The sequence below is a fragment of the Moschus berezovskii genome, chromosome 13 (genome assembly GCF_049115385.1).
Source record: "Moschus berezovskii isolate FMDL1 chromosome 13, NW_MosBer_1.0, whole genome shotgun sequence".
Classification (NCBI taxonomy): domain Eukaryota; kingdom Metazoa; phylum Chordata; class Mammalia; order Artiodactyla; family Moschidae; genus Moschus; species Moschus berezovskii.
Genome location: NC_142472.1, coordinates 39,133,752 through 39,157,463, shown reverse-complemented (window position 1 = coordinate 39,157,463; position 23,712 = coordinate 39,133,752). Strand labels below are relative to the sequence as shown.

The following is a 23,712-nucleotide window of genomic DNA, read 5'->3' as shown; positions in this document are numbered from 1 at the left end:
TAAACCACTTGATTCTCAAGAAGTGATTTAGAAGGCTATATGTAGTCATCTGAAGGCAAAACATGTTCAAGTAAGTTAAGTTGAACATGTGTGTGTTGACTCTATGGAGGACCTAAGCATTATACAGCATCTGATCATGAAGAGAGTCAACTTTGGACTTCTCGGTTCAGCGCAGAGGGTGCAGGTTTGATCCCTGCTTGGGGAAATACGATCCCACATGCCTCTTGTGTTGCTAAAAAATAAGAATAATTTTAAAGACAAAATAAAAATAAATACATTGAAAAGTTTGAAGTAAGTGTTTAAAAAAAGTCAGCTTTAAAGATGCTTGTCCTCTAAGATCAAGGCTAAAAAAACAAATGAAAATAGGAAAAGGTGAAATTGGGTGGACTCTTTTAAAGGAAATACAAATTACTATGAAAATTAAAAAAAAAAAAGAGAGAGATAATATGATGTTCATGGGCACCAGGAAAGAAAGCATTGAGGTTGATCTTGAAGGATGACTAGGATTTGACAAGGACAGTAAGAGTTAATGAGTGAGAAATTTCAAGGGCAGAGAGTGTAATATTCATAAAACATTTTCTAATTTGCTCTTTTTCATTATTCAAAATGAGAATGTTTAACAGTCTGACTTTATACCTCTCCTACTACATTCTTATGCCTGACTTTAGGCATTTCACCACTTAATGCTTTCTCTTAGGACAAAAGAAAAATACACATCAGTAACATATACATAGAGTAGTCTGATTCAAAGAGGCAGGAATTACTAGAATGGTGGTTACCAGAAAGCAGGGGGAATGGGGAGTTATTGTGTCTAATGTGTGCAGAATAAGCGTAATATTTTATGGCACACCAGGGTAAATGAACTTTGCTGGTAGATTGAAGCAGCTCCAGCCATGTCTGAAGGCTCAGGGGCCAGTTGCTCATCATACCTCTAATGCTTTCTTGTCACATTTGTTTGGAAGCTCTGGTTTCACAATTTCATGTTGAATCTAGATTTATCTCATCAGAACATGCTCAGACCTCAAGATATCTAGCTATGTCTATTTACATTTTTAAAAATAATTTTGTAATTTCAGCTCTCCAGAATAGTAATAGCAACCTCTTTCTGATGTAATGTAGCTGTGAGCTAAATTAGAAATAAGGATTCTTTTTAGTAAGCGTGGAAGTAAAGCTGTGAGGACTGCATGATTTGGGGCAGTTTCTCATTTAGTCACTTTGTTGGTAGGAAAGCTGGTGACTCTCCTAGACTCATTTAAGTTGAGCTCTGCCTTTGAAGACTCCTAAATATTTGTTTCTTTGATTCCTAGTTTGTATCTTTGTTTTCAAAATACAGTGATTATGTATACTAAACATAGTGTTTCTTTACTTCAAAAAAGTGGCCCTGGCTGAACATTAATAGTTTCTTAATTTCTAGCTCTCTTTCTAGATTCCAGGAATAATCTACCAGGCGTATTGTGTCTGCATTTATCAGTCAGCATTCTTCTCAATGTTATAATCCCCAAGTTATATATTAATGTTTTAGTTGTCTGTTTCTGGATGATACAAAAGTAGCTATCTTATCAGTTATTATCTCCCCAAATCACATTGTAACAGTAAATTACTTCTGGTTGGTTTCCAGTTAATCCCATCATTTGTTTTTAAGACAGCCCCCTGAGCTCTTTTCCTAGATCTGGAATACAGTTTACTTCAGGGCCTGCTAACACCACTAATAATGGGAGGTTTTCACTAATTTGTACTGTTTCTTTATAAACTTACAAATATAATTAACCTAAACCAGCTCGGAAAATTAAAGCAGTGTTTTGGCTCAGATGGTAAAGAAGAACCCAGGAAACCTGGGTTCAAGCCCCGAGTCAAGAAGATCCCCTGGAAAAGGGAATGGCCACCCACTCCAGTTTTCTTGCCTAGAGAATTCCATGGACAGAGGAACCTGGCAGGCTACAGCCCATAGGGTCACAAAGAGTCGGACACGACTGAGCAATTAAAACTTATCTGCCCAGTACAAACGGAGAAGGCAATGGCAAGCCACTCCAGTACTCTTGCCTAGAAAATCCCATGGACGGAGGAACCTGGTAGGCTGCAGTCCATGGGGTCGCTATGAGTCAGACCTGACTGAGCGACTTCACTTTCACTTTTCACTTTCACACATTGGAGAAGGAAATGGCAACCCACTCCAGTGTTCTTGCCTGGAGAATCCCAGGGACGGGGGAGCCTGGTGGGCTGCTGTCTATGGGGTCACACAGAGTCGGACACGACTGAAGTGACTTAGCAGCAGCAGCCCAATACAAAAGTTCACTCTAAGTAGTTTGTATGTCTAGGACTTCCCCGGTGGAAGTCCTCACAACTGCTGAGACCGTAGTCTGTAGATCCCATGCTCCACAACAAGGGAAGCCCTTTCACTGCAACTGGAAAAAACCCATGCACGGTAACCAAGATCCAGCGCAAAATTAATTTAATTAACTCAGGAGTTTGTATGTCTAATATATGTCTAATGTGTTTGTATATAAAATATATTATGAAAAGGGTTTCATATCATGGAACCTCTGAGAATCTTAATTTTTTTTAACTGTGAAATAGAAAATAAAGACACTCCTCAGAAGATTAACTCTGTTAATGACTGAAGAGGCGTAGCAAAATTTGTTACCTGAAATACCATCTTATGGGTAGAAAAGCTAAACAACTTTAAGATAGTAACATAAAAGAAACACTACTGTTTAAATAGGTAAAAGAGTGGAATTACCAAAATAAAAAGCAGTTAGTTCTATATCTGGACTTTTGTGCCCACTTTATTTAACAGTCATCTATCAGGGGTTGGCAGAGTTTTCCTTAAAGTGCAAGACAGTAAATATTCTAGGCCTTCAGAGGCACATGCCATCTCTATTGCATATTGTTGTTTTTTTTTCTTTTATCTTTCCTTAAAAATGTTAAATCGATTCTTAGCAGGCAGTCCATACAAAAACAGACCACGGACCACAGTTTCCCAGTCAGTGATCTATCTTAATGTAGTTTGCTCAGTACTAATCAGGAGTTGGTAAAGGCTTAGAAACTTCCAGTGTCTGGAACTTTGGGCCATCACTAGTGGATAGTACCTTCCTGACAAAATATCTAAAAACAGAGAATGCATGTGTCATAAGGATCTGAAATCAGCTTTCCAGAATCACTGTTATCTCCAAGGAATTTGTTTGAATTTTGCGTGTTTAGATATAGATACTGATGTAGATGAGAAGTTGACCTATTCTAATGTTATTCACGGGTAACCTGAGTTTCAGACAGTGACTGAGGGCAGAAGTTTACCGGTAGAAAGACTGAACATGCCTTGAGTTCATACCACAGAATATGCTATTTCCGTGTCTTACTGGTTATTATCATTCCCATTCAATAATGGCAGTGTTACTTAGAATCATTATTATTGTCCACCTTGCTTGTAAATGGTGATGTTACCTGATTAGTTGGAGCCATATTATGGCATTACTGTGGTGGCATTTTCTTTCACATTGCATAGGGGGAACTCTTGAATATAAACTCTCATGAGAATTCATAGCCAGGCTGAAATAGAACTGAGAGGTGTCTATCATAGCTAACCCTAACATCATTCATTCATTTAAAAAAATGTTTATTGAGTCCCTACCTTATGCCAAGCACTGTCAGAGGTAATAAGGATGTAAAATTTCCTCCTTCCATGAGCTTACATTCTTTTACGAAAATTAAACAATCAAACCAAAAAATAAATTGTGGAGAAATTGGAAAATTGACAAATGCTATAGGGAAAAATAAAACAAGAAGGGGAGTGAGGAATAGAGAGGGGTGGCCTCCTCAAGAAGGTGACACTTAGGACTTGAAAGAAATAAACAAATGCTCAAGAGTTTTGAGCAGCTGGATCTTGCTAAATCTCATCATTATCTTAATATTAAGTCAGTATACCGAGGTAAAAATAGATTCTGATGGAAACTTGCTTTGCTCTTAAACAGGTAGGAAATGAGTTCCTGTTACTTTTTTTGTTTTTTCTATTTTAGAATACAAAATATCTAATGAAATATGTGACTTTCTATAACAGCAAAGTCCAGGTAGCTCACACTGGAAACTATACCCTTTTTCAGTGTTTCTACTTTTTTCAAAGCATTTTTATTTATTTACTTTTTTTGACATGTACACACTGCTTTATTTGTTTGTTTGTTTTTCACTGTGCTGGGTCTTCTTTGCTGCACGCAGGCTTTTTCTGGTTTCGGAGATCGGGGACTGCCCTCTTGTTGCAGTGCTCGGGCTTCTCCTTGCGGTAGCTTCTCTTGTTTTGGAGCACAGGCTCTAGGCATTCGGGCTTCAGGAGTTGTGGTGCACAGGTTCAGCTGCTCCTCAGCATATGGAATGTTCCCAGACCAGGGACTGAACCCAGGTCCCCTGCAATGGTGGATTCTTATCTGTGCCACCTGGGAAGCCAGGAGGCTGATAAATGTAGTTTTCCATTACTCTCATAATAAAATCAGAGTTCTGTGTTTCAGAAGAGGAAAATAGATGCAACCCAGGCAACCAGCAGGCCATGTCATAGGGTATTATTGTTATTTTGGCTGTGCAGTTCGTGGAATCTCAGTTCCCCAACCAGGGATCAAACTGGGGTCCTCTGCAATGAAAGCACAGAGCCCTAACCACGGGACTTCCAGGGAATCCGTTATTCATTTTTATATCTGTACAACCTAACACAGGGACCTGGTATATAAATAGGTGTTCAATAAGTTATTTAAAAAATAATGTCAACTACAAACAATTTAGTTCATGTAGTAAAGTGTTAAGAGTTAGAATTAGAGAAGTAGTCTGGGCAAGATCATAAAGGGCTCTGTCTTCTAGTTCAGTGTAGTTTAACATGACAGCAATAGTTAACTTCTCCCCAAAAACTTATGAATAAGGAACAAATGTTAGTCCTATGGGAGCAAGCTGTGAAACCAATTTTAAATGGTTATGAGAAAAGAATTGAAAAGTTCATTTATGAAGTGGAAAAGCAGTTAATCCCCAAGACAGAGGCCCACTTGACTGTGACAAAGCTACTTCATTAACACATCTGAAGAAAGAAGGTATTGGGAGGAGGGGATGGAGAGAGAATGATCTGCAATGGACCAGACACAGATTGAAGTCATCAGGAAGAACAGTCTGCCATTGAAATGTTTGTTCTGTCCTTTATGAGTCTTAAGATTCCTTTTTAATACAAAAGTTTTATTTACCAATGGCAGAAAATGAAGAGGAACTAAAGAGCCTCTTAAAAAGGGTGAAAAGCTGGCTTGAAACTTAGCATTCACAAAACCAAGATCATGGCATCTGGTCCTGTTACTTCATGGCAAATAGAAGGGGGAAAAATGGAAGCAGTGGCAGATTTTCTTTTCTTGGGGTCCAAAATCACTGTGGATGGAGACTGGCGCTATGAAATTAAAAGACACTTGCTCCTTGGAAGGAAAGCTATGACAAACCTAGACAGCATACTCAAAAGCAGAGACATCACTTTGCAACAAATGTCCTTATAGTCAAAGCTACCAGTAGTTGTGTATAGCTGTGAGCCATAAAGAAGCCTGGGCACCGAAGAATTAATGCTTTCGAATTGTGGTGCTTGAGAAGATTCTTGAGAGTCCCGTGGACAGCAAGATGATGAAACCAGTCAATCCTAAAGGAAATCAACCCTGAATATATATTGGAAGGACTGTTGCTGAAACTCCAATACTTGGGCCACCTGATATGAAGAGCTGACTCTGGAAAAGACCCTGATGCTGGGAAAGATTGAAAGCAAAAGGAGAAAAGGGCAGCAGAGGATAATATGGTTAGTTAGTACCGCTTACTCAGTGGGTATGAATCTGAGGACAGTGGAAGACCCAGGAGCATGTCATGCTACAGTCCATGAGGTTGCAAAGAGTCAGACAAGACTTAGTGCCTGAACAACCACAACCATACATACATAACTGGCTTCCCTGATGGCTCAATGGTAAAGAACCCACCTGCAAATGCAGGAGACATGGGTTTGATTCCTGATTCAGTAAGATACCCTGGAGAAGGAAATTGCAGCCCTCTCCAGTTTTCTTGCCTGGGAAATCCCATTGGCAGAGGAGCCTGGCAGGCTACAGTCCATGGGGTCGCAAAAGGATCGGACATAACTCAGCGACTAAACATACACACACATATATGCATAATACTAAAAGAACTTTTAGTATCAGTTGATTGAGAAAATGTAGATGTACAAATTCTATGCCTTTTTCTTGGTCTATACAATTTGATTCACATTTTTTTTATCCTCGAGCCACAGTTAAAACCAATTTATGTCATGACTTACTGAAGATCATAGTTTCTCAGAATGGAACCTACTCCACCTCTGGCAGATCAGCTAGCATTCTGGTTTGTACTTTGGTTTCTTTTAGATTTGGTTAGCCCCTGTCACCTTTGAATTCTCTTGGAAGATAAAGCCTGGCTTTTCCCTGTTTCACCCTGAAGGCTTCTTTCACCTTTAATACTAAGGACTTTGGACTTTCTATTAAAGAAAAGCTGCTAAAGTGTTTTAATGCAGGTTTGCATTTTAGAAAGATAAGCTTGGAAGGATTGTGGGTGATGAACAGAAGAGATAGTCAAATCAGAATTAGGAAATTCTTGCAGGAATGAAGCCAGAAATAAAGGCCCAAGGTAAGCCTTTTGGAGTCAAGATAGAAAGAGAATAAGGAATGTAAAAGATATTTCTGTAAATGTTAAGGACTGTTTAGAATGAAGACAGCAAGTGGAAAAAAAAAGAAAGCTGAGATGAAGAGAAATCAAACATTTTTGGTTTAGATGACTGAACAAAATATGGTACCATTCACCAAGACAAAATATGGAGGATTGGGGGAGTTCCTTTTGACATACTGAATTTTAGTTGCCTTTCAGTTCAGTTCAGTCGCTCAGTCGTGTCCGATTCTTTGCAACCCCATAAATCACGGCGCACCAGGCCTCCCTGTCCATCACCAACTCCCGGAGTTCACTCAAACTCATGTCCATCGAGTCGGTGATGCCATCCAGCCATCTCATTCTCTGTCGTCCCCTTCTCCTCCTGCCCCCAGTCCCTCCCAGCATCAGAGTCTTTTTCCAGTGAGTCAACTCTTCGCATGAGGTGGCCAAAGTATTGGAGTTTCAGCTTTAGCATCAGTCCTTCCAATGAACACCTAGGACTGATCTCCTTTAGAATGGACTGGTTGGATCTCCTTGCAGTCCAAGGGACTCTCACGAGTCTTGTCCAACACCACAGTTCAAAAGCATCAATTCTTCCGTTATGTAAAAGTATCTGTGGCTCACATTCAGTTCAGTTCAGTTCAGTCGCTCAGTCGTGTCCGACTCTTTGCGACCCCATGAATCACAGCACGCCAGGCCTCCCTGTCCATCACCAAGTCCCGGAGTTCACTCAAACTCATGTCCATCGGGTCGGTGATGCCATCCAGCCATCTCATTCTCTGTCGTCCCCGTCTCCTCCCACCCCCAATTCCTCCCAGCATTAGGGCTCTGGAAATACAGATGGGGTCTGAGGAAGGAGATGGAGGGACTACTGGTATACATGGTGGTAACCGAAGGTGGCCAAGGGCATGGCTAAGGTCAAGAGGAGCTGACCATTGATGTCACTTCTCATATTTTGTGCATTCATCTATGGCGTATGAGAAAGATAAAATTATAATTTATCATACTTACCTATATGCCAGTGTACATATATTTTTATGCATTTAGGAATGTGGTTCTTCATAATTTTAAGGAGATATAAGTGGAAAAGGAGTAACGGCATATGTGATTTATTATATAAAATAAGATGTTTTGATTGGAGTCAGTACGGCAACCCACTCCAGTATTCTTGCCTGGAGAATCCCATGGACGGAGGAGCCTGGTGGGCTGCAGTCCACAGGGTCACAAAGAGTCGGACACGACTGAGCGACTACCTTATATAGATTTCTGAGTTTTATCACAGCCCACCTTCCCTGCTCCTTTGTTACTACTCTGCATAGCCAGGCTCTTTTGGACTGAAATGATTGAGCTGTAAACCCAAGAAGTACTCTGATTGGTCAACATAACATCATACAGTCAAAACGAACAAACTTTTTGGCCAAGCCTATACTTAACAATTCAGAATACCCCAAAGCACAATGATTTAGATCTAGAAATTCTTCACTAAGTAACCACTGAGTGAATGAGTATCTATACAGATAGATAAGACAACTAAAAAGAAACTGTGGCCTTGTTTTTCTTTTATAATTTTCTTTGAAAAATAGAATCAGTTCATAAAATGCCCACCTCTGTAGAATATGTTAAATGCAGACTTTAAGCCAGAAAACACAGCTGTGTATTTTTTTAAATAGACATTCCAGTGGGAGATTATTTCTGAAAAAAGACAAAATCTTTGCCCTTAAGTATCCTTCTGAATTATAGAAAGCAATTATTTACTATAATTTTACAGAAAAATTCCCAGTGTATATAGTTGCTTAGTTCTTTGAATTGCTTCTCTTGTACTCTTGTCCTTCTTATAAGCATTTTACTTAATTTTCTTTTATTCTTTTATTTTTTTTTCACAGACCAAGAAAGAAGCACCTGAATGGTCTAAGATACAAAATATGAAGACCTAATGTTTTGGACAGATTCCCGAAGTTCTTTTTCTGATGAGCAGAAAGTTTATCTTAATCATGTACTTGACATTTTTTAAATAGCTAAAGTTTATTTTAACTGAACATTAAATTAACAAATTTTATCATAATAATCAAAATACATAAAATGTAAATATTTGGTTTATCTATTTTGTTAAAAAATAAATATTGTGTACTCTATTATGATTTAAATTTTGGAACTTTCATAATTCTTTGAGTCGTTTTAAACATGTGACTTATAAATATTTTGGTTAGCTGTTATATTGGTGAATATTTTCCTAACTACATAAATTTTGAATTTAAATGTCATAACATAAATACCAAGACACTTTACAATTTTTAAATTAATAATCATTTGTGAAGAATACTAGAAAGCATTTCAAATGCCCGATAATTGTAGTCAGATATCATGTTAGTGTATATAAATTGCTGATTCTTTCTTAGAGTCTGTTTTTTTCTTACGTTTCATATTATTGCTCACCAATACAATCCTTTACAAAGTCTGTTATTCCATTTGTCAGGTAAAAAGTTGGTGAAAAGTGTCTTGTTACTTTGGTTGAAACAGTGCTGTTTCAGATGCAGTATGGACCAAACACCTAGTCAATGAGAAAAAATCAGTAGCATTTTTTATTTTTATTGTCATAAAATATGCTCCATTTCTTATTCAAGAGTTACAATTTAGAAGAAAGAAGAGGAGTGAAAGAGAAAGAAAAAGAAATATATTTTCATGTATCAGATTTTCTTAACCGCTGTTGGCATAAAGTGTAAAAGTAAAGTGAAGTCACTCAGTCGTGTCTGACTCTTTGCAACCCCATGTATTGTAGCCTGCCAGGCTCCTCTGTCCATGGGGTTTTCCAGGCAAGAATACTGGAGTGGGTTGCCATTTGCTTCTCCAACTGTTGACATAGAGGCAGGATAATTTTTGTTCAGGATGGGAGTGGGGGGCAGTTCGTTGCTTTGTGGAATGTTTTATTGACACCTCTGGCCTCTACCACTAGATGAAAGTGGCATTCCAACCCACCCCCACCCCCAGTTATGACAATCAAAACCCTCTCTGTCCCCTTTAACTCCTAGTGAAGAACCATTGATATACATTTTATCAGTGATTAACCTTGTAGATATGAGAAAAGAATCTATCTGATCACTGTGTTCTTTGAAAGTTTACAAATGTCATAAGCTATTAGTTGAGTGTGAGAGAACAGAAAAAGTCTTTGATAATAATATACACTAGTAAATCTACTGTTGGCCTAAAAACCCTAATCTGCTGCTTCCCTTTTATTTCATTTGGATACATCTCAAATATGATTTTCTGCAACAAAGTTGTTTGTTTAGCCTCTCTCAGGCACTCATTCTAATTCCAGATACCTTTATAATTCATTAAAGCTAAACTTGTAGACATAATTTGTTTCCTTCCAGAATGCTAGAAGAGAATGTCTATTTTATTTTCAATTCTAGTTATTTATCTGAAAACATTTTCTAATTTAGTTCAGTCCAACTCCACTTGTTATATGTACATATTTTAATATAAAGGAACACTGATTAATAATCCAAGCTAAAGTAATGGTGTGGGCAAAAACACAGAAGCAGGAAAGTTTTGAGCTAATTTTAAAAATAGAAAATACAATGATGAAGAAATTTTAAAAGTCTTTCTCCCTTCAAATCCCTGTTTTTTCCCCTTTTCCCTTCCTTTCTAGACATGAATTACTCCTTTAAAAACTACAGTTCTTTCTGTCATTTCCTACCACTAATAAATCCAGAATTAGATTGTGGTATGAAATCTTTTTGCATGACATTTGTGAATTTTCCATTTCAAGTGCCACTTCTTCCAGAAAGTTCTATATGTCCTACCGTAATAATCTGTATTGTGTACTCTGTACTCTATATCTAATTCTGCTTGCCATATTTTATGATTGTTTACTTGTTCATTTCCTTGAAGGCAAGAACTGTTTCTTAAGCTTTTTTGGTTCGCAGTATTTAGCACTGTGCCTTGAATTCAAGCTATAAATGTTAATTTGTTAAGTTGGGCACAGATGAGATATAATGATGTAACTGTTTTTAATATATTAAGAATTAGAGGGATTTTTTTTTTTTAGTGTCATAGACTCTGTTCTAGCTCATTTCTTAATACCACTACAACCCTTGCCTTTTCTTTCAATTTCCAGACATTCATTTTGTCTTTCTCCTAACTTTTTTTAAATTGCAGTGAGAAACAAACTTTACATAAAATAACATAAAATTTACCAATTACCCCTTTTTAGTTGTAGGGTTCAGTATGTTGAATATGTTCACACTGTACAATAGGTCTCTCAGACTTTTCCCTCTTTCAAATCTGAAACTCTGTACCCATTAACCCTTTCTCTCACCAGATCACACAGTGACCCAGGGTCACTGTATTGTACAGTCAGGGTTGAATAATCAGCAGGGGTTTAAATCCAGATTCCCACCTTTAGGGGAGATTGAACTTATTAATCAGCCAGATTCCCTTTTGTTTTAAGGTCCTGAGAAGCAGCATGCATGCGTGCTAAGTCACTTCAGTCATGTCTGACTCTTTGTGACACTATAGGCTATAGCATGCCAAACTCCTCTGTCCATTGGATTTCCCAGGCAAGAATTCTGGAGTGGGTTGCCATGCCCACCCAGGGACCGAACCCATATCTCTTATGTCTCTTGCATTGGGAGCCAGGTTCTCTACCACTCGTGCCACCTGGGAAACCCACCTGAGAAGCTGATGATAGGCAAAACGAAAGTTTTAAAAGTAATTAGTACTGTAAATGCTGCAAAGAAAGACTTCCTGCAGCTTGGAGGTGGTCACCAGGTGAAGCTCACCAGCCAGACAGCTATCAGGAGTCCTCCAAGGTATGGTTTATTTTGGTTGATTTACTGAGTCCTCAGCTTACAGGCTCAGAAACTTAATTCTGTTAATAAACTAAAGATAATGTATCTTTCCAGAGTTGCCTACACTTACACTGGTTACAAATCATAATGTATCAGTTGTAAGTGAAAAGTAAAACTATTAAATAGAATGTGACTTACTGGGATAAGCACCAATGATGTTTTCTTGTCCTGTTTTCTCTTGGCTTCGCAATACTGTACACTCATCATTTTCCCCCTTGTACCTAATCATAAAACATTGGAGTTGTTCAGAATATCTTTTCCCCCTTAAGTCTTTTTTATGTTCTGTACTTATTCTCTTGATAAGCCAACTCTCTGGCTTCAGTTATAGGCCAGTTTCCCCAAATTTATATCTCTCACTCAAACTGTTACCTTTTAGAATAAGACCTCCCTATTTGACATCTTCACTTGAATGTCTCATTGTAACCTCAAACTTAACATATACAAAACTAAATTCAACAAGTTTCTTCTCCAGTGTTCCCAGTTTCAATAAATGGCTCCTATCAGTGGCTATTCAGTGGCTTATATTACAAACCTATGAGTCATTCCAGACCCTTTTCTTATTAGTCCTCAAGCTTCAATCACCACACCCAGATGATCTGCCTCTTAGTTTCCTTTTTAAAGAACTTTCGATTATGAAAATTTCCAAATATTTAAAAGGACAAAATAAATCTGGGAGTGATGGAAATGTTCACAATCTTGATTCTGCTGGTGGTTTCAAGGTTATATACATATAAAAATGTTTATCAAATTCTATTTTTCTAAATGTACAGTTTATTGTATGTCAGTTATACCTCAATAAAGATGTTTAAAAAGAGGAAAGAGTTAGGAAATCACCACTTAGTAACCCCTGATGAAGTGATTCAGGCATCAATCACCAATGAATGCTAAAGCAATTAGAGGATATTGGAGAACTTTATATCAGGACATAACCACCTAAATGCTCCAGTCAACCTTGGATTATGTTGACTTACATGACTCTTGATATGATGTAACATGAAGTATAAAACAACACCAACGCAGGATCCTTGCAGAAAAACAAATTTAACCTGAGTCAAATCAAGGCTTCAGAATTAACTTCCAGACTACAGGCAAAACAAGTAGACCAGGCTTAGTGACACCAGGAAGAATGAATAATTCTGCGCACTGGGGATGTTCATTGCTTCCAGACCCTCAATATTTCTAGGCTTTTTCATTAGAGCTATGAAATTAGTGTTTTTTAACAGAGAAGGGGAAAGTTTGAGTTCCTAACTATAACAAGTTCTAATTTAAGATTTTTTTTTTTAAGATTTCAACTTCTTTGATTTTATACTTTCTGTTTCATTTCCTGTTTGTGAATTTCTGTTACCACTTGAGTATAAACCCTCATGTCCTCTTCCCTAGATTATGTCAGTCTCCTAACCAGTCTCCTTAAATCTATTCATTTCTCTCTCCAAACCACTCTCCACAGAGAATAATGATCTTTTTTTTAATACTATAATTTTTTATTTATTCTACAGTCTATATAAGGTATTATATGAACTTAGAAAATGGAATTAATCGCAGTTGAGGTGTAAGCTGAGAACATAGTATTTGTTAGTTGCTCAGTCGTGTCTGACTCTGCAACCCCATGAACTGTAGCCCACGAGGCTCTTTTGTCTGTGGAATTCTCCAGGCAAGAATACTGGAGTGAGTAGCCATTCACTTCTCCAGGGTATCTTTCCAACCCAGGAATTGAACCCGGGTCCCTTGCATTACACACAGATTTTTTTACCATCTGAGTCACCAGGAGAGCATAGTATAACATGTTTCAATAAATTTAAATCAAAAATGTTAAATGATCAGCTGGATAAGCCTTACTTTATCCTAAACCCGTGTAAAAATATTTTTTCTTTCATGTGAGGTAGAAAATAGTTTTATTTTTCATTCAATGCAATCTTTGCAATTTTAATTATAAAATGGTACATCATTGGCAAATTTAAAATTTTTTTACTATCTTAATCATAACTTTAAAATTTTTCACCGTAGTTGCAGAAAGTTATTTTATATGCTGTTTTCACAGACTGCTGCTGCTGCTGCTAAGTCACTTCAGTCGTTCCCGACTCTGTGCAACCCCATAGAGGGCAGCCCACCAGGCTCCCCCGTCCCTGGGATTCTCCAGGCAAGAACACTGGAGTGGGTTGCCATTTCCTTCCCCAGTGCATGAAAGGAAAAATGAAAGTGAAGTCGCTCAGTCGTGTCCAACTCTTAGCGACCCCATGGACTGCAGCCTACCAGGCTCCTCTGTCCATGGGATTTTCCAGGCCAGAGTACTGGAGTGGGTTGCCATTGCCATCTCACAGACTAGAAGTTCAGAATTACCTTAACTAAAAGACTTCTTTGCTAGAATTACCAGGATAAATGCTTCTAAATTGATTAAAGTGTATTTTATTGCTCCCAGTCTTAAAAGCCAGTTCTTTTAGTTCTTTTACTAGAAGTATTCTATGTTTCCTTTATATTCAGAGTACCTACAGTTTAGAAAAATATTAATAAATTTATTTTCAATTAACTTTTGATACATCATTTCTACTTTTATAATTGAACACTTCCTAACTCAAAAACCTAACACTACCTAATACATTTGATTCTATGACTCTTAACTGTATTTAGCAGTTAAGAATCTAACATATTAACTCCAAATAGAGTGGGATGGAATAGAACAAAGATGGCTGTCCTGATAACCCAGATGCAATATAAAATAGTTCTTCTCTTCTAATAATAGAAATGTATTACTGGAAGAGGGGGAGTTTTAAGCTTTCATATTTAAGCTATTCATTTCCATAGTTTATAATACAGCAGTTATGTCCTTTATTGCTGACAGCTTCATAAAACTAATAGTTTCAAACAGAAAAAACTAATACAGGTACAACTTTTTCTTTAATTTTCTTGAATTCCCTAGCATGTGGAATAAGTGGATTAAGAACAGAGAAAAAAATTTAATTGCAATTTCTTCCTTTAAATAATCAACACATAAGCCCAGTAAATCAGGAGAAATATTAGAAGCTGATCCAAAAATTTGAGTAACAGCTTTGCCATTTTAGGGAAATACATTGAATACCCTCTAGTTAATTTATCCTTATAGTTTCCTTCCAAGTAAAGCCAAGTGTGAAGGGCAGGGGCACGGGTTGGGGGAATGGACTGTCGTGAATTCTAAATATTTGTGAAACCTTTGAATTGTATTTTTACATTCAGTTCAGTTCAGTCACTCAGTTGTGTCCAACTCTTTGTGACCCCATGGACCACACTACGCCAGGCCTCCCTGTCCATCACCAACTCCGGGAGTTTATCCAAACTCATGTCCATTGAGTCGGTGATGCCATCCAACCATCTCATCCTCTGTCATCCCCTTCTCCTTCCACCTTCAATCTCTCCCAGCATCGGGGTCTTTACAAATGAGTCAGCTCTTTGCATCAGGTGGCCAAAGTATTAGAGTTTCAGTTTCAACATCAGTCCTTTCAATCCCTTTGGGATGGACTGATTGGATCTCCTTGCAGTCCAAGGGACTCATGAGTCTTCTCCAACACCACAGTTCAAAGCATCAATTCTTTGGCACTTAGCTGTCTTTATAGTCCAACTCTCACATCCATACATGTCTACTGGAAAAACCATAACTTTGCCTAGATGGACATTTCTTGGCAAAGTAATGTCTCTGCTTTATAATACGCTGTCTAGGTTGGTCATAACTTTTCCAAGGAGCAAGCGTCTCTTAATTTCATGGCTACAGTCACCATCTGCAGGGATTTTGGAGCCCCCAAAATAAAGTCTCACTGTTTCCATTGTTTCCCCATTTATTTGCCATGAAGTGATGGGACCAGATGCCACCATCTTAGTTTTTTGAATGTTGAGTTTTAAGCCAACATTTTACTCTCCTCTTTCATTGTCATCAAGAGGCTCTTTAGTTCCTCTTCACTTTCTGCCATAAAGGTGGCGTCATCTGCATATCTGAAGTTATTGATATTTCTCCCAACAATCTTGATTCCAGCTTGTGCTTCATCCAGCCCAGCTTTTTGCATGATGTACTCTGCATATAAGTTAAATAAACAGGGTAACAATATACAGCCTTGATGTACTCCTTTCCCTATTTGGAACCAGTCTGTTGTTCCATGTCCAGTTCTAACTGTTGCTTCCTGACCTGCATACAGGTTTCTCAAGAGGCAGGTCAGGTGGTCTGTTATTTCCATCTCTTAAAGAATTGTCCACAGTTTGTTGTGGTCCACACAGTCAAAGGCTTTGGCATAGTCAATAAAGCAGATGTTTTTCTGGAACTCTCTTGCTTTTTTGATGATCCAGCGGATGTTAGCAATTTGATCTCTGGTTCCTCTGCCTTTTCTAAATCCAGCTTGAACATGCTGAACATGGTTCACGTACTGTTGAAGCCTGGCTTGGAGAATTTTGAGCATTACTTTGCTAGCGTGTGAGATGAGTGCAATTGTGCAGTAGTTTGAGCATTCTTTGTCATTGTCTTTCTTTGGGATTGGAGTGAAAACTGACATTTTCCAGTCCTGTGGCCACTGCTGACTTTTCCAAATTTGCCAGCATATTGAGTGCAGCATTTTCACAGCATCATCTTTTAGGATTTGAAGTAACTCACTGGAATTCCATCACCTCCACTAGCTTTGTTTGTAGTGGTGCTTCCTAAGGACCACTTGACAAACACATTTCTTTAAGAATGTATTCCAATATCACATGACAAAGTTCAACAATACAAAAACTGCTATTACTTTTGCACCAACCTAATAAACAGAAATCAATTTTTAAGTACAGGAAAAGTACATTACAGTACATTACAGTAGTGAGGGGTGTGCTTATAATTATTTAACAACCAGCTCCCAGAAGAAAGGACCCAGATTTCATGGACCCAGATTTTTGCAGTGAAATGGAATAAAGACCCCCCCACCGTGGCTGACATCAAACCACCGAAGTGGCGTTGTCACGGGTGCGCTCCACTGAGGTGCCAGCTGGCTCTACAGAGATAGCCTTGGCCCACAAGGGTGTGAAGCGGGCTGTGCAACCATACGTGCTTTCCAAGCTCCTTCTGAGCAAGTATCGATCGTTCATCTGTGTACAACTCTTTACGACGCCATGAACTGCAACCTGCCAGACTCCTCTGTCCATGGAGTTCTCCAGGCAAGAATACTGGAGTGAGTTGCCATTGTCTTCTCCAAGGGATACTCCCAACCTAGGGATGGAACTCCAATCTCTGCATTGCAGGCAGATTCCTTACTGTCTGAGCCACCTGTCTACATTATTCAGTAGCATTTTTGCATTTCCTTAAACTGTCCTAGCCCCTTTTTCCTCAGGACCTTCACTACAATGGTTTCCTACTGCCTCATTCCTTCTGTGGGGACTACGCCTCAGCCTTTAGATCTAGGTCTTCTGCTCCACTCCACTCCATGGGAGGACTCAGATCATGATATAAAATGCAATTCTTAAAGAAAAACTTTAAAACCACTACCCTAGACAAAACTAGAATAGGCAGTGCCATCCAGACTCTGATTACATAGAGTTTAGATTAACAGTCCTGGGGCTTCCCTGGTGGCACAGTTGGTAAAGAATCCACCTGCAGTGAGGGAGACCTCGGTTTGATTCCTAGGTTGGGAGGATCCCCTGGAGAAGGGAATGGCTACCCGCTCCAGTATTCTGGCCTGGAGAATTCCATGTACTATACAGTCCACGGAGTCACAAGGTGTTGGACACAACTGAGCGACTTTCATTTTAACAGTCCTGACCCCACCCTGCCTTTACCACATTGCCTACACTGCTGTAATTTACATTCTGTTCAGTTCAGTTCAGTCGCTCAGTCGTGTCCGACTCTCCGCGACCCCATGAATCACAGCACGCCAGGCCTCCCTGTCCATCACCAACTCCCGCAGTTCACTCAAACTCATGTCCACAGAGTCGGTGATGCCATCCAGCCATCTCATTCTCGGTCGTCCCCTTCTCCTCCCGCCCCCAACCTTTCCCAGCATCAGAGTCTTTTCCAGTGAGTCAACTCGTCGCATGAGGTGGCCAAAGTATTGGAGTTTCAGCTTTAGCATCAGTCCCTCCAATGAACATCCAGGATTGATCTCCTTTAGAATGGACTGGTTGGATCTCCTTGCAGTACAAGGGACTCTCAAGAGTCTTCTCCAGCAACACAGTTCAAAAGCATCAATTCTTCGGCGATCAGCCTTCTTCACAGTCCAACTCTCACATCTATACATGACCACGGGAAAAACCATAGCCTTGACTAGACGGACCTTATGGCAGAAAGTGAAGAGGAACTCAAAAGCCTCTTGATGAAAGTGAAAGAGGAGAATGAAAAGCTTGGCTTGAAGCTCAACATTCAGAAAACAAAGATCATGGCATCTGGTCCCATCACTTCATGGGAAATAGATGGGAAAACAGTGGAAACAGTGTCAGACTTTATTTTTTTGGGCTCTAAAATCACTGCAGATGCTGATTGCAGCCATGAAATTAAAAGACGCTTACTCCTTGGAAGGAAAGTTATGACCAACCTTGATAGTATATTAAAAAGCAGAGACATTACTTTGCCAACAAAGGTCCGTCTAGTCAAGGCTATGGTTTTTAATAGTTACTAAAGAAGTAGTGGTACATATACACAATGGAATATTACTCAGCTATAAAAAGGAAAACATTTGAGTCAGTTCTAATGAGATGGATGAAACTAGAGCCTATTTTACAGAGTGAAGTAAGTCAGAAAGAAAAAGATAAATATCGTATTGTAATGCATATATATGGAATCTAGAAAAATGGTGCTGAGGAATTTATTTACAGGGCAGCAGTGGAGAAACAGACATAGAGAATAGACTTATGGACACGGGAGAGGGGAGGAGAGGGTGAGGTGTGTGGAGAGAGTAACATGGAAACTTACATTCAGTTCAGTTCAGTTCTGTCGCTCAGTCGTGTCCGACTCTTTGAGACCCCATGAATAAAATAAATAGCCAACGGGAATTTGCTCAGGAAACTCAAACAGGGCCTCCATCAACCTAGAGGGGTGGGATGGGGAAGGAGATGGGAGAGAGGTTCAAAAGGGAGGCGATATATGTATACCTATGGTGGATTCATGTTGAGGTTTGACAGAAAGCAACAAAATTCTGTAAAGCAATTATCCTTCAATTAATTAATTTTAAAAAATAGTTACTTTCTGGTCCTTTCTGGAAGCCTGTGAACCTGCCTTCGAGGTGACTGTGCACATGTCTGCTCCAATTCAGATTTCACTTTCACTCCAGAGGACTGTTTTATCCTTACGTGACATGACACCTTTGTGCTCCACCCCAGCTGTACAAGTTGCATTTCATTTGTTTCCAGCACTGCTACTGTCACGTGATTTTTCTAAAAAATTGTATTGGAGTATAGCTGCTTTACAAAGTTGTGTTAATTTCTACTGTACAATAAAGTGAATCAGCAGTCCATATACATGTATCCCCTCTTTTTGGATTTCTTTTCCATTTAGGTCACCACAGAGCATGGAGTAGAATTCCTTGTGCTGTGCAGTAAGTTCTCCAGGGCCGTATACTTATTATTTATTTTATTTTACTTATTTATTTGACTGCATCCAATCTTAGTTGTGGCACATGGGTTGCCCTGAGGCATGTGGAATCTTCCCAGACCAGAGATCCCTTGCAAGGTAGATTCTTAACCACTGAACCATCAGGGAAGTCCCCTAAACTTAAGTCTTTCTTTCTCTCCCCTTTTCCCCCCACTCCCTCTCCGTCTTTCTTTTTTTCTTTCCCTTCGTTAGTACATTGGTACTTGAATCGGAATAATAAACTTGTTTTTGTAAGTTCTTTGATTTGATAATTTGTATCAGGTATTTATTGAATATGTATTTTCTATATTTAATAACGTTTTATCCTCTCTTTAGTAACAGTAGAACAATTAAAACTTTTACTGAGAATCTAAAATTAATTCCTATTCCCTAAACCTTCATAGTTCATAAAGTGAAGTCACTCAGTCATATCCGACTCTTTGTGACCCCATGGACTGTGGCCTACCAGGCTCTTCCATCCATGGGATTTTCCAGGCAAGAATACTGGAGTGGGTTGCCATTTCCTTCTCCAGGAGATCTTCCCTGACCCAGGGATTGAACCCAGGTCTCCCACATTGTAGGCAGACGCTTTACCATCTGAGTCACCAGGGAAGTCATAGTTCACAGTACATGTAATTCCCTAAATCCATCTATAAGTGCTTTCTTAAGCAAGTTGTTAATGTTATATAGCAAAAATGTCACTAACATTCAAAACTGTGCTCTAAAATATGTGTAGACTTTCTAAACTGCTGATGACTTCTTTCTCATTACTCTGCTCACTTATTTGTAATACTGTAATCAGAGTCATAAATCTGCCTCTTTTAATTTCACTTCCTTCCATTTATTTTTGGTATGATCATTTTGATTTACTATTATTAACAATACTAGATATTATCATTACTGGGTACTAAGACAGCCGAAGAATTGATGCTTTTGAACTGTGGTGCTGGAGAAGACTCTTGAGAGTCCCTTGCACTGCAAGGAGATCCAACCAGTCCATTCTAAAGGAGATCAGTCCTGGGTGGTCATTGGAAGGACTGATGCTAAAGCTGAAACTCCAATACTTTGGCCACCTCATGCGACGAGTTGACTCACTGGAAAAAACTCTGATGCTGGGAAAGGTTGGGGGCGGGAGGAGAAGGGGACGACAGATGAGATGGCTGGATGGCATCACCGACTCTGTGGACATGAGTTTGAGTGAACTCCGGGAGTTGGTGATGGACAGGGAGGCCTGGCGTGCTGTGATTCATGGGGTCGCGGAGAGTCGGACACGACTGAGCGACTAAACTGAACTGAACTGAAAACGGTTTCAGGGACATACTACCTATTCTATATAATGTTACCTCACTTTTGTTTTCTTCTAGTGTAGTCTAACATTATCTATTTAAAATACTTTCACCAGGAGCTAGAACAAAGCTATGACCCTAGGGACCTAGAACAAATAAAACATTTCTCTAGTTCCTATTACCTTTGGTGACTAAAGGATAAAACACAGTGGCCACTGGAGAAGGAAATGGCAACCCACTCCAGTATTCTTGCCTGGAAAATTCCATGGACAGAGGAACCTGGCAGGCTACAGTCCATGAGGTCACAAATAGTCAGACAGGACTGAGCAACTGAGCACTAAGGCAAACTTTAGGAGGACAAAGGATTTTAGGAGGCTATATCCTCTGCTGAGGGCTTAGCTTGTGGCTCAGCTGGTAAAGAGTCCATCTGCAATGCGGAAGACCTGGGTTTGATATCTGGGGTGGGAAAATCCTCTGGAGAAGGGAAAAGCTACCCACTCCAGTATTCTGGCCTGGAGAATTACGTGTACTGTAATGTTGCAAAAAGTCAGACACGACTGATTGACTTTCACTTTCACTATCCTCTGCTGATGTGCTCAGAGCTTAGAATAATGCCTTGTGTATGCCTGGTGGCTCAGAGGTTAAAGCGTCTGCCCCCAATGCGGGAGACCCGGGTTCGATCCCTGGGTGGGGAAGATCCCCTGGAGAAGGAAACGGTAACCCACTCCAGTATTCTTGCCTGGAGAATCCCACGGACGGAGAAGCCTGGTAGGCTACAGTCCACAGGGTTGCATAGAGTCGGACACGACTGAGCGACGGAACGGAACGGATGATGAATACTCAATAGAGGATGGTTCAATCAGTGAATTTGTGAGCAAGCAGAGACAGCTGTGCCTAAGTGGAATTGAATGCCCACAAATATGTATAGATATTCATTAACTGTAGAATTCACACTTATGTCCATTCATTAATCAAAATAAATTATATCGCCAAATATATCACAAGTTATTTGTCAATGTGGGATGTTCGGTCACAGGTTCTTTAGGTACTTCTTGTCTCAATAAAGGTGAAATAAAATTTAGCATGTGATTGTTCCAGCAAATATTCATGCAGACAGGTGACTCAGTTTCTGTTTTGTTTTGTTTTGTTTTTTCTTTCTTTTAGAACTGTTTCAGATTTTTAGTTTGGAATTTTCCAAGACAAAACTCAAGTGGCATTTGAACTTAGAATCACAGTTTGAAAAAAAAAAAGAATCACAGTTTGTTCATACGTATTTCAAATAACCATTGTTTCTATGACTAAAATGTTGTTTTTTGTTTTTAACACCCTGTATTCAATATCCAAAAAGTTCATTCTAAAGGAGATCAGTCCTGGGTGGTCATTGGAAGGACTGATGCTAAAGCTGAAGCTCCAATACTTTGGCCACCTCATGCGAAGAGTTGACTCACTGGAAAAGACTGATGCTGGGAAGGATTGGGGGCGGGAGGAGAAGGGGACGACAGAGAATGAAATGGCTGGATGGCATCACTGACTCAATGGACATGAGTTTGAGTGAACTCCTGGAGTTGGTGATGGACAGGGAGGCCTGGCGTGCTGTGATTCATGGGATCGCAAAGAGTCGGACACGACTGAGCGACTGAACTGAACTGAACTGACTGATTCAATTTTTTCTATTTAAATATACAGTTTCTTAAATTTTTACAATGTTCTGTTGGTTTCTGCCATACAACAACACAAATTGGCCATAATTATACATACGCCCCCTCTTTCTCTGGCCTCCCTCCCCTTCCCCGTCCCATCCCTTCAGATCATCACAGAGTGCCAGACTGTACCAGCTAGGCTTCTCACATCTGGTAGTGTAAATATGTTGATGCTACTTTCTCCATTCGTCCCACTCTCTCTCTCCACCGCTGTGTCCACAAGTCCATCTTCTATATCTGGACCTAATTAAAGCTAAAAGCTTTTGCACAGCAAAGGAAACAATCAGTTCAGTTCAGTTGCTCAACGTGTCCCACTCTGCAACTCCATGGACTGCAGCATGCCAGGCTTCCCTGTCCATCACTAACTCCCAGAGCTCGCTCAAACTCATGTCCATCAAGTCAGTGATGCCATCTAACCATCTTATCCTCTGTCGTCCCCTTCTCCTCCTGCCTTCAGTCTTTCCCAGCATCAGGGTCTCTTCCTGAAGGAAACAATAAACAAGATTAAAAGACAACCCTCTGGATGGGAGAAAATACTTACAAATGAAACAACTGACAAAAGATTAATCTCCAGAATATATAAGCAGCTCATATAGCTCGATGTCAGGAAAACAAACAGCCCAATCAAAAAATGGGCAGAAGACCCAAACAGATATTTCTCTAAAGAAGACACACAGATGGCCAATAAGCACACGGTGCTTATTGTGTTACACCATAAATGATGTACCACATCACTAATTATTGGGCTTCTCTGGTGGCTCAGACAGTAAAGAATCTGCCCGCAATGCAGGAGACCCAGGTTCAATCCCTGGGTCGGGAAGATCCCCTCGAGAAAGGAATGGCAATGCACTCCAGTATTCTTGCCTGGAAAATCCCGTGGACAGAGGAGTCTGGTGGGCTACACTCCAGGGGATTGCAAAGAGAGAAATGCAAATCAAAACTACAATCAGGTATCAGCTCACACCAGTCAGAATGAGTGAGTGAGTGAGTGAAAGTCACTCAGTTGTGTCTGACTCTTTGTGACCCGTGGACTATACAGTCCACGGAATTCTCCAGCCAGAATACTGGAGTGGGTAGCTTTCCCTTCTCCAGGGAATTTTCCCAACCCAGGGATCAAACCCAGGTCTCCCACATTGCAGGTGGATTCTTTACCAGCTGAGCCACAGGAGAAGCCCAAGAATATTGGAGTGGGTAGCCTATTCCTTCCCCAGGGGATCTTCCCAACCCAGGAATCGAACCAGGGTCTCCTGAATTGCCGGTGCGTTTTTTACCAACTGAGCTATCAGGGAAGCCCGCAGTCAGAATGACCATCATCAAAAACTTTTACAAACAATAAATGCTGGAGGGGATGTGGAGAAAAGGGAATCCCCCTATACTGCTGGTGTGAATGTAGACTGATAACAGCCATTATGGAAAACAGTGTGGACATTCCTTTAAGAAATGGGAATAAATCTATTTATTCCCATCAACCTCACCGCTCAGCATATACCCCGAGAAAACCAAAATTGAAAAAGACACATGTACCCCAGTGTTCATAGCAGCACTGTTTATAATAACCAGGACATGGAAGAAAACTAAATGTCCATTACCAGATGAATGGATAAAGAAGATGTGGTACATATATACAATGAAATATTACTCAGAAGTAAAAAAGAATGAATTTGTGTCAG

The 23,712-nt window shown here is 39.7% G+C and overlaps 1 protein-coding gene across 3 annotated transcripts in view; it reads left to right on the top strand.

The window, feature by feature from the left end:
* PIBF1 (progesterone immunomodulatory binding factor 1) overlaps positions 1–11,419 on the top strand; it is a 243,657-nt gene extending 232,238 nt beyond the window's left edge. For 2 of the 3 annotated variants that reach the window (XM_055426450.2, XM_055426451.2), the window contains exon 18: positions 8,547–11,416. In XM_055426450.2, the coding sequence (XP_055282425.2) occupies positions 8,547–8,597 (51 nt within the window). In that variant the 3' untranslated portion in view covers positions 8,598–11,416. Of the gene's footprint in view, positions 1–8,546 lie in introns of all 3 variants that reach the window. The other variant, XM_055426452.2, reaches the window with a different exon arrangement.
* Positions 11,420–23,712: the final 12,293 nt, after the last annotated feature.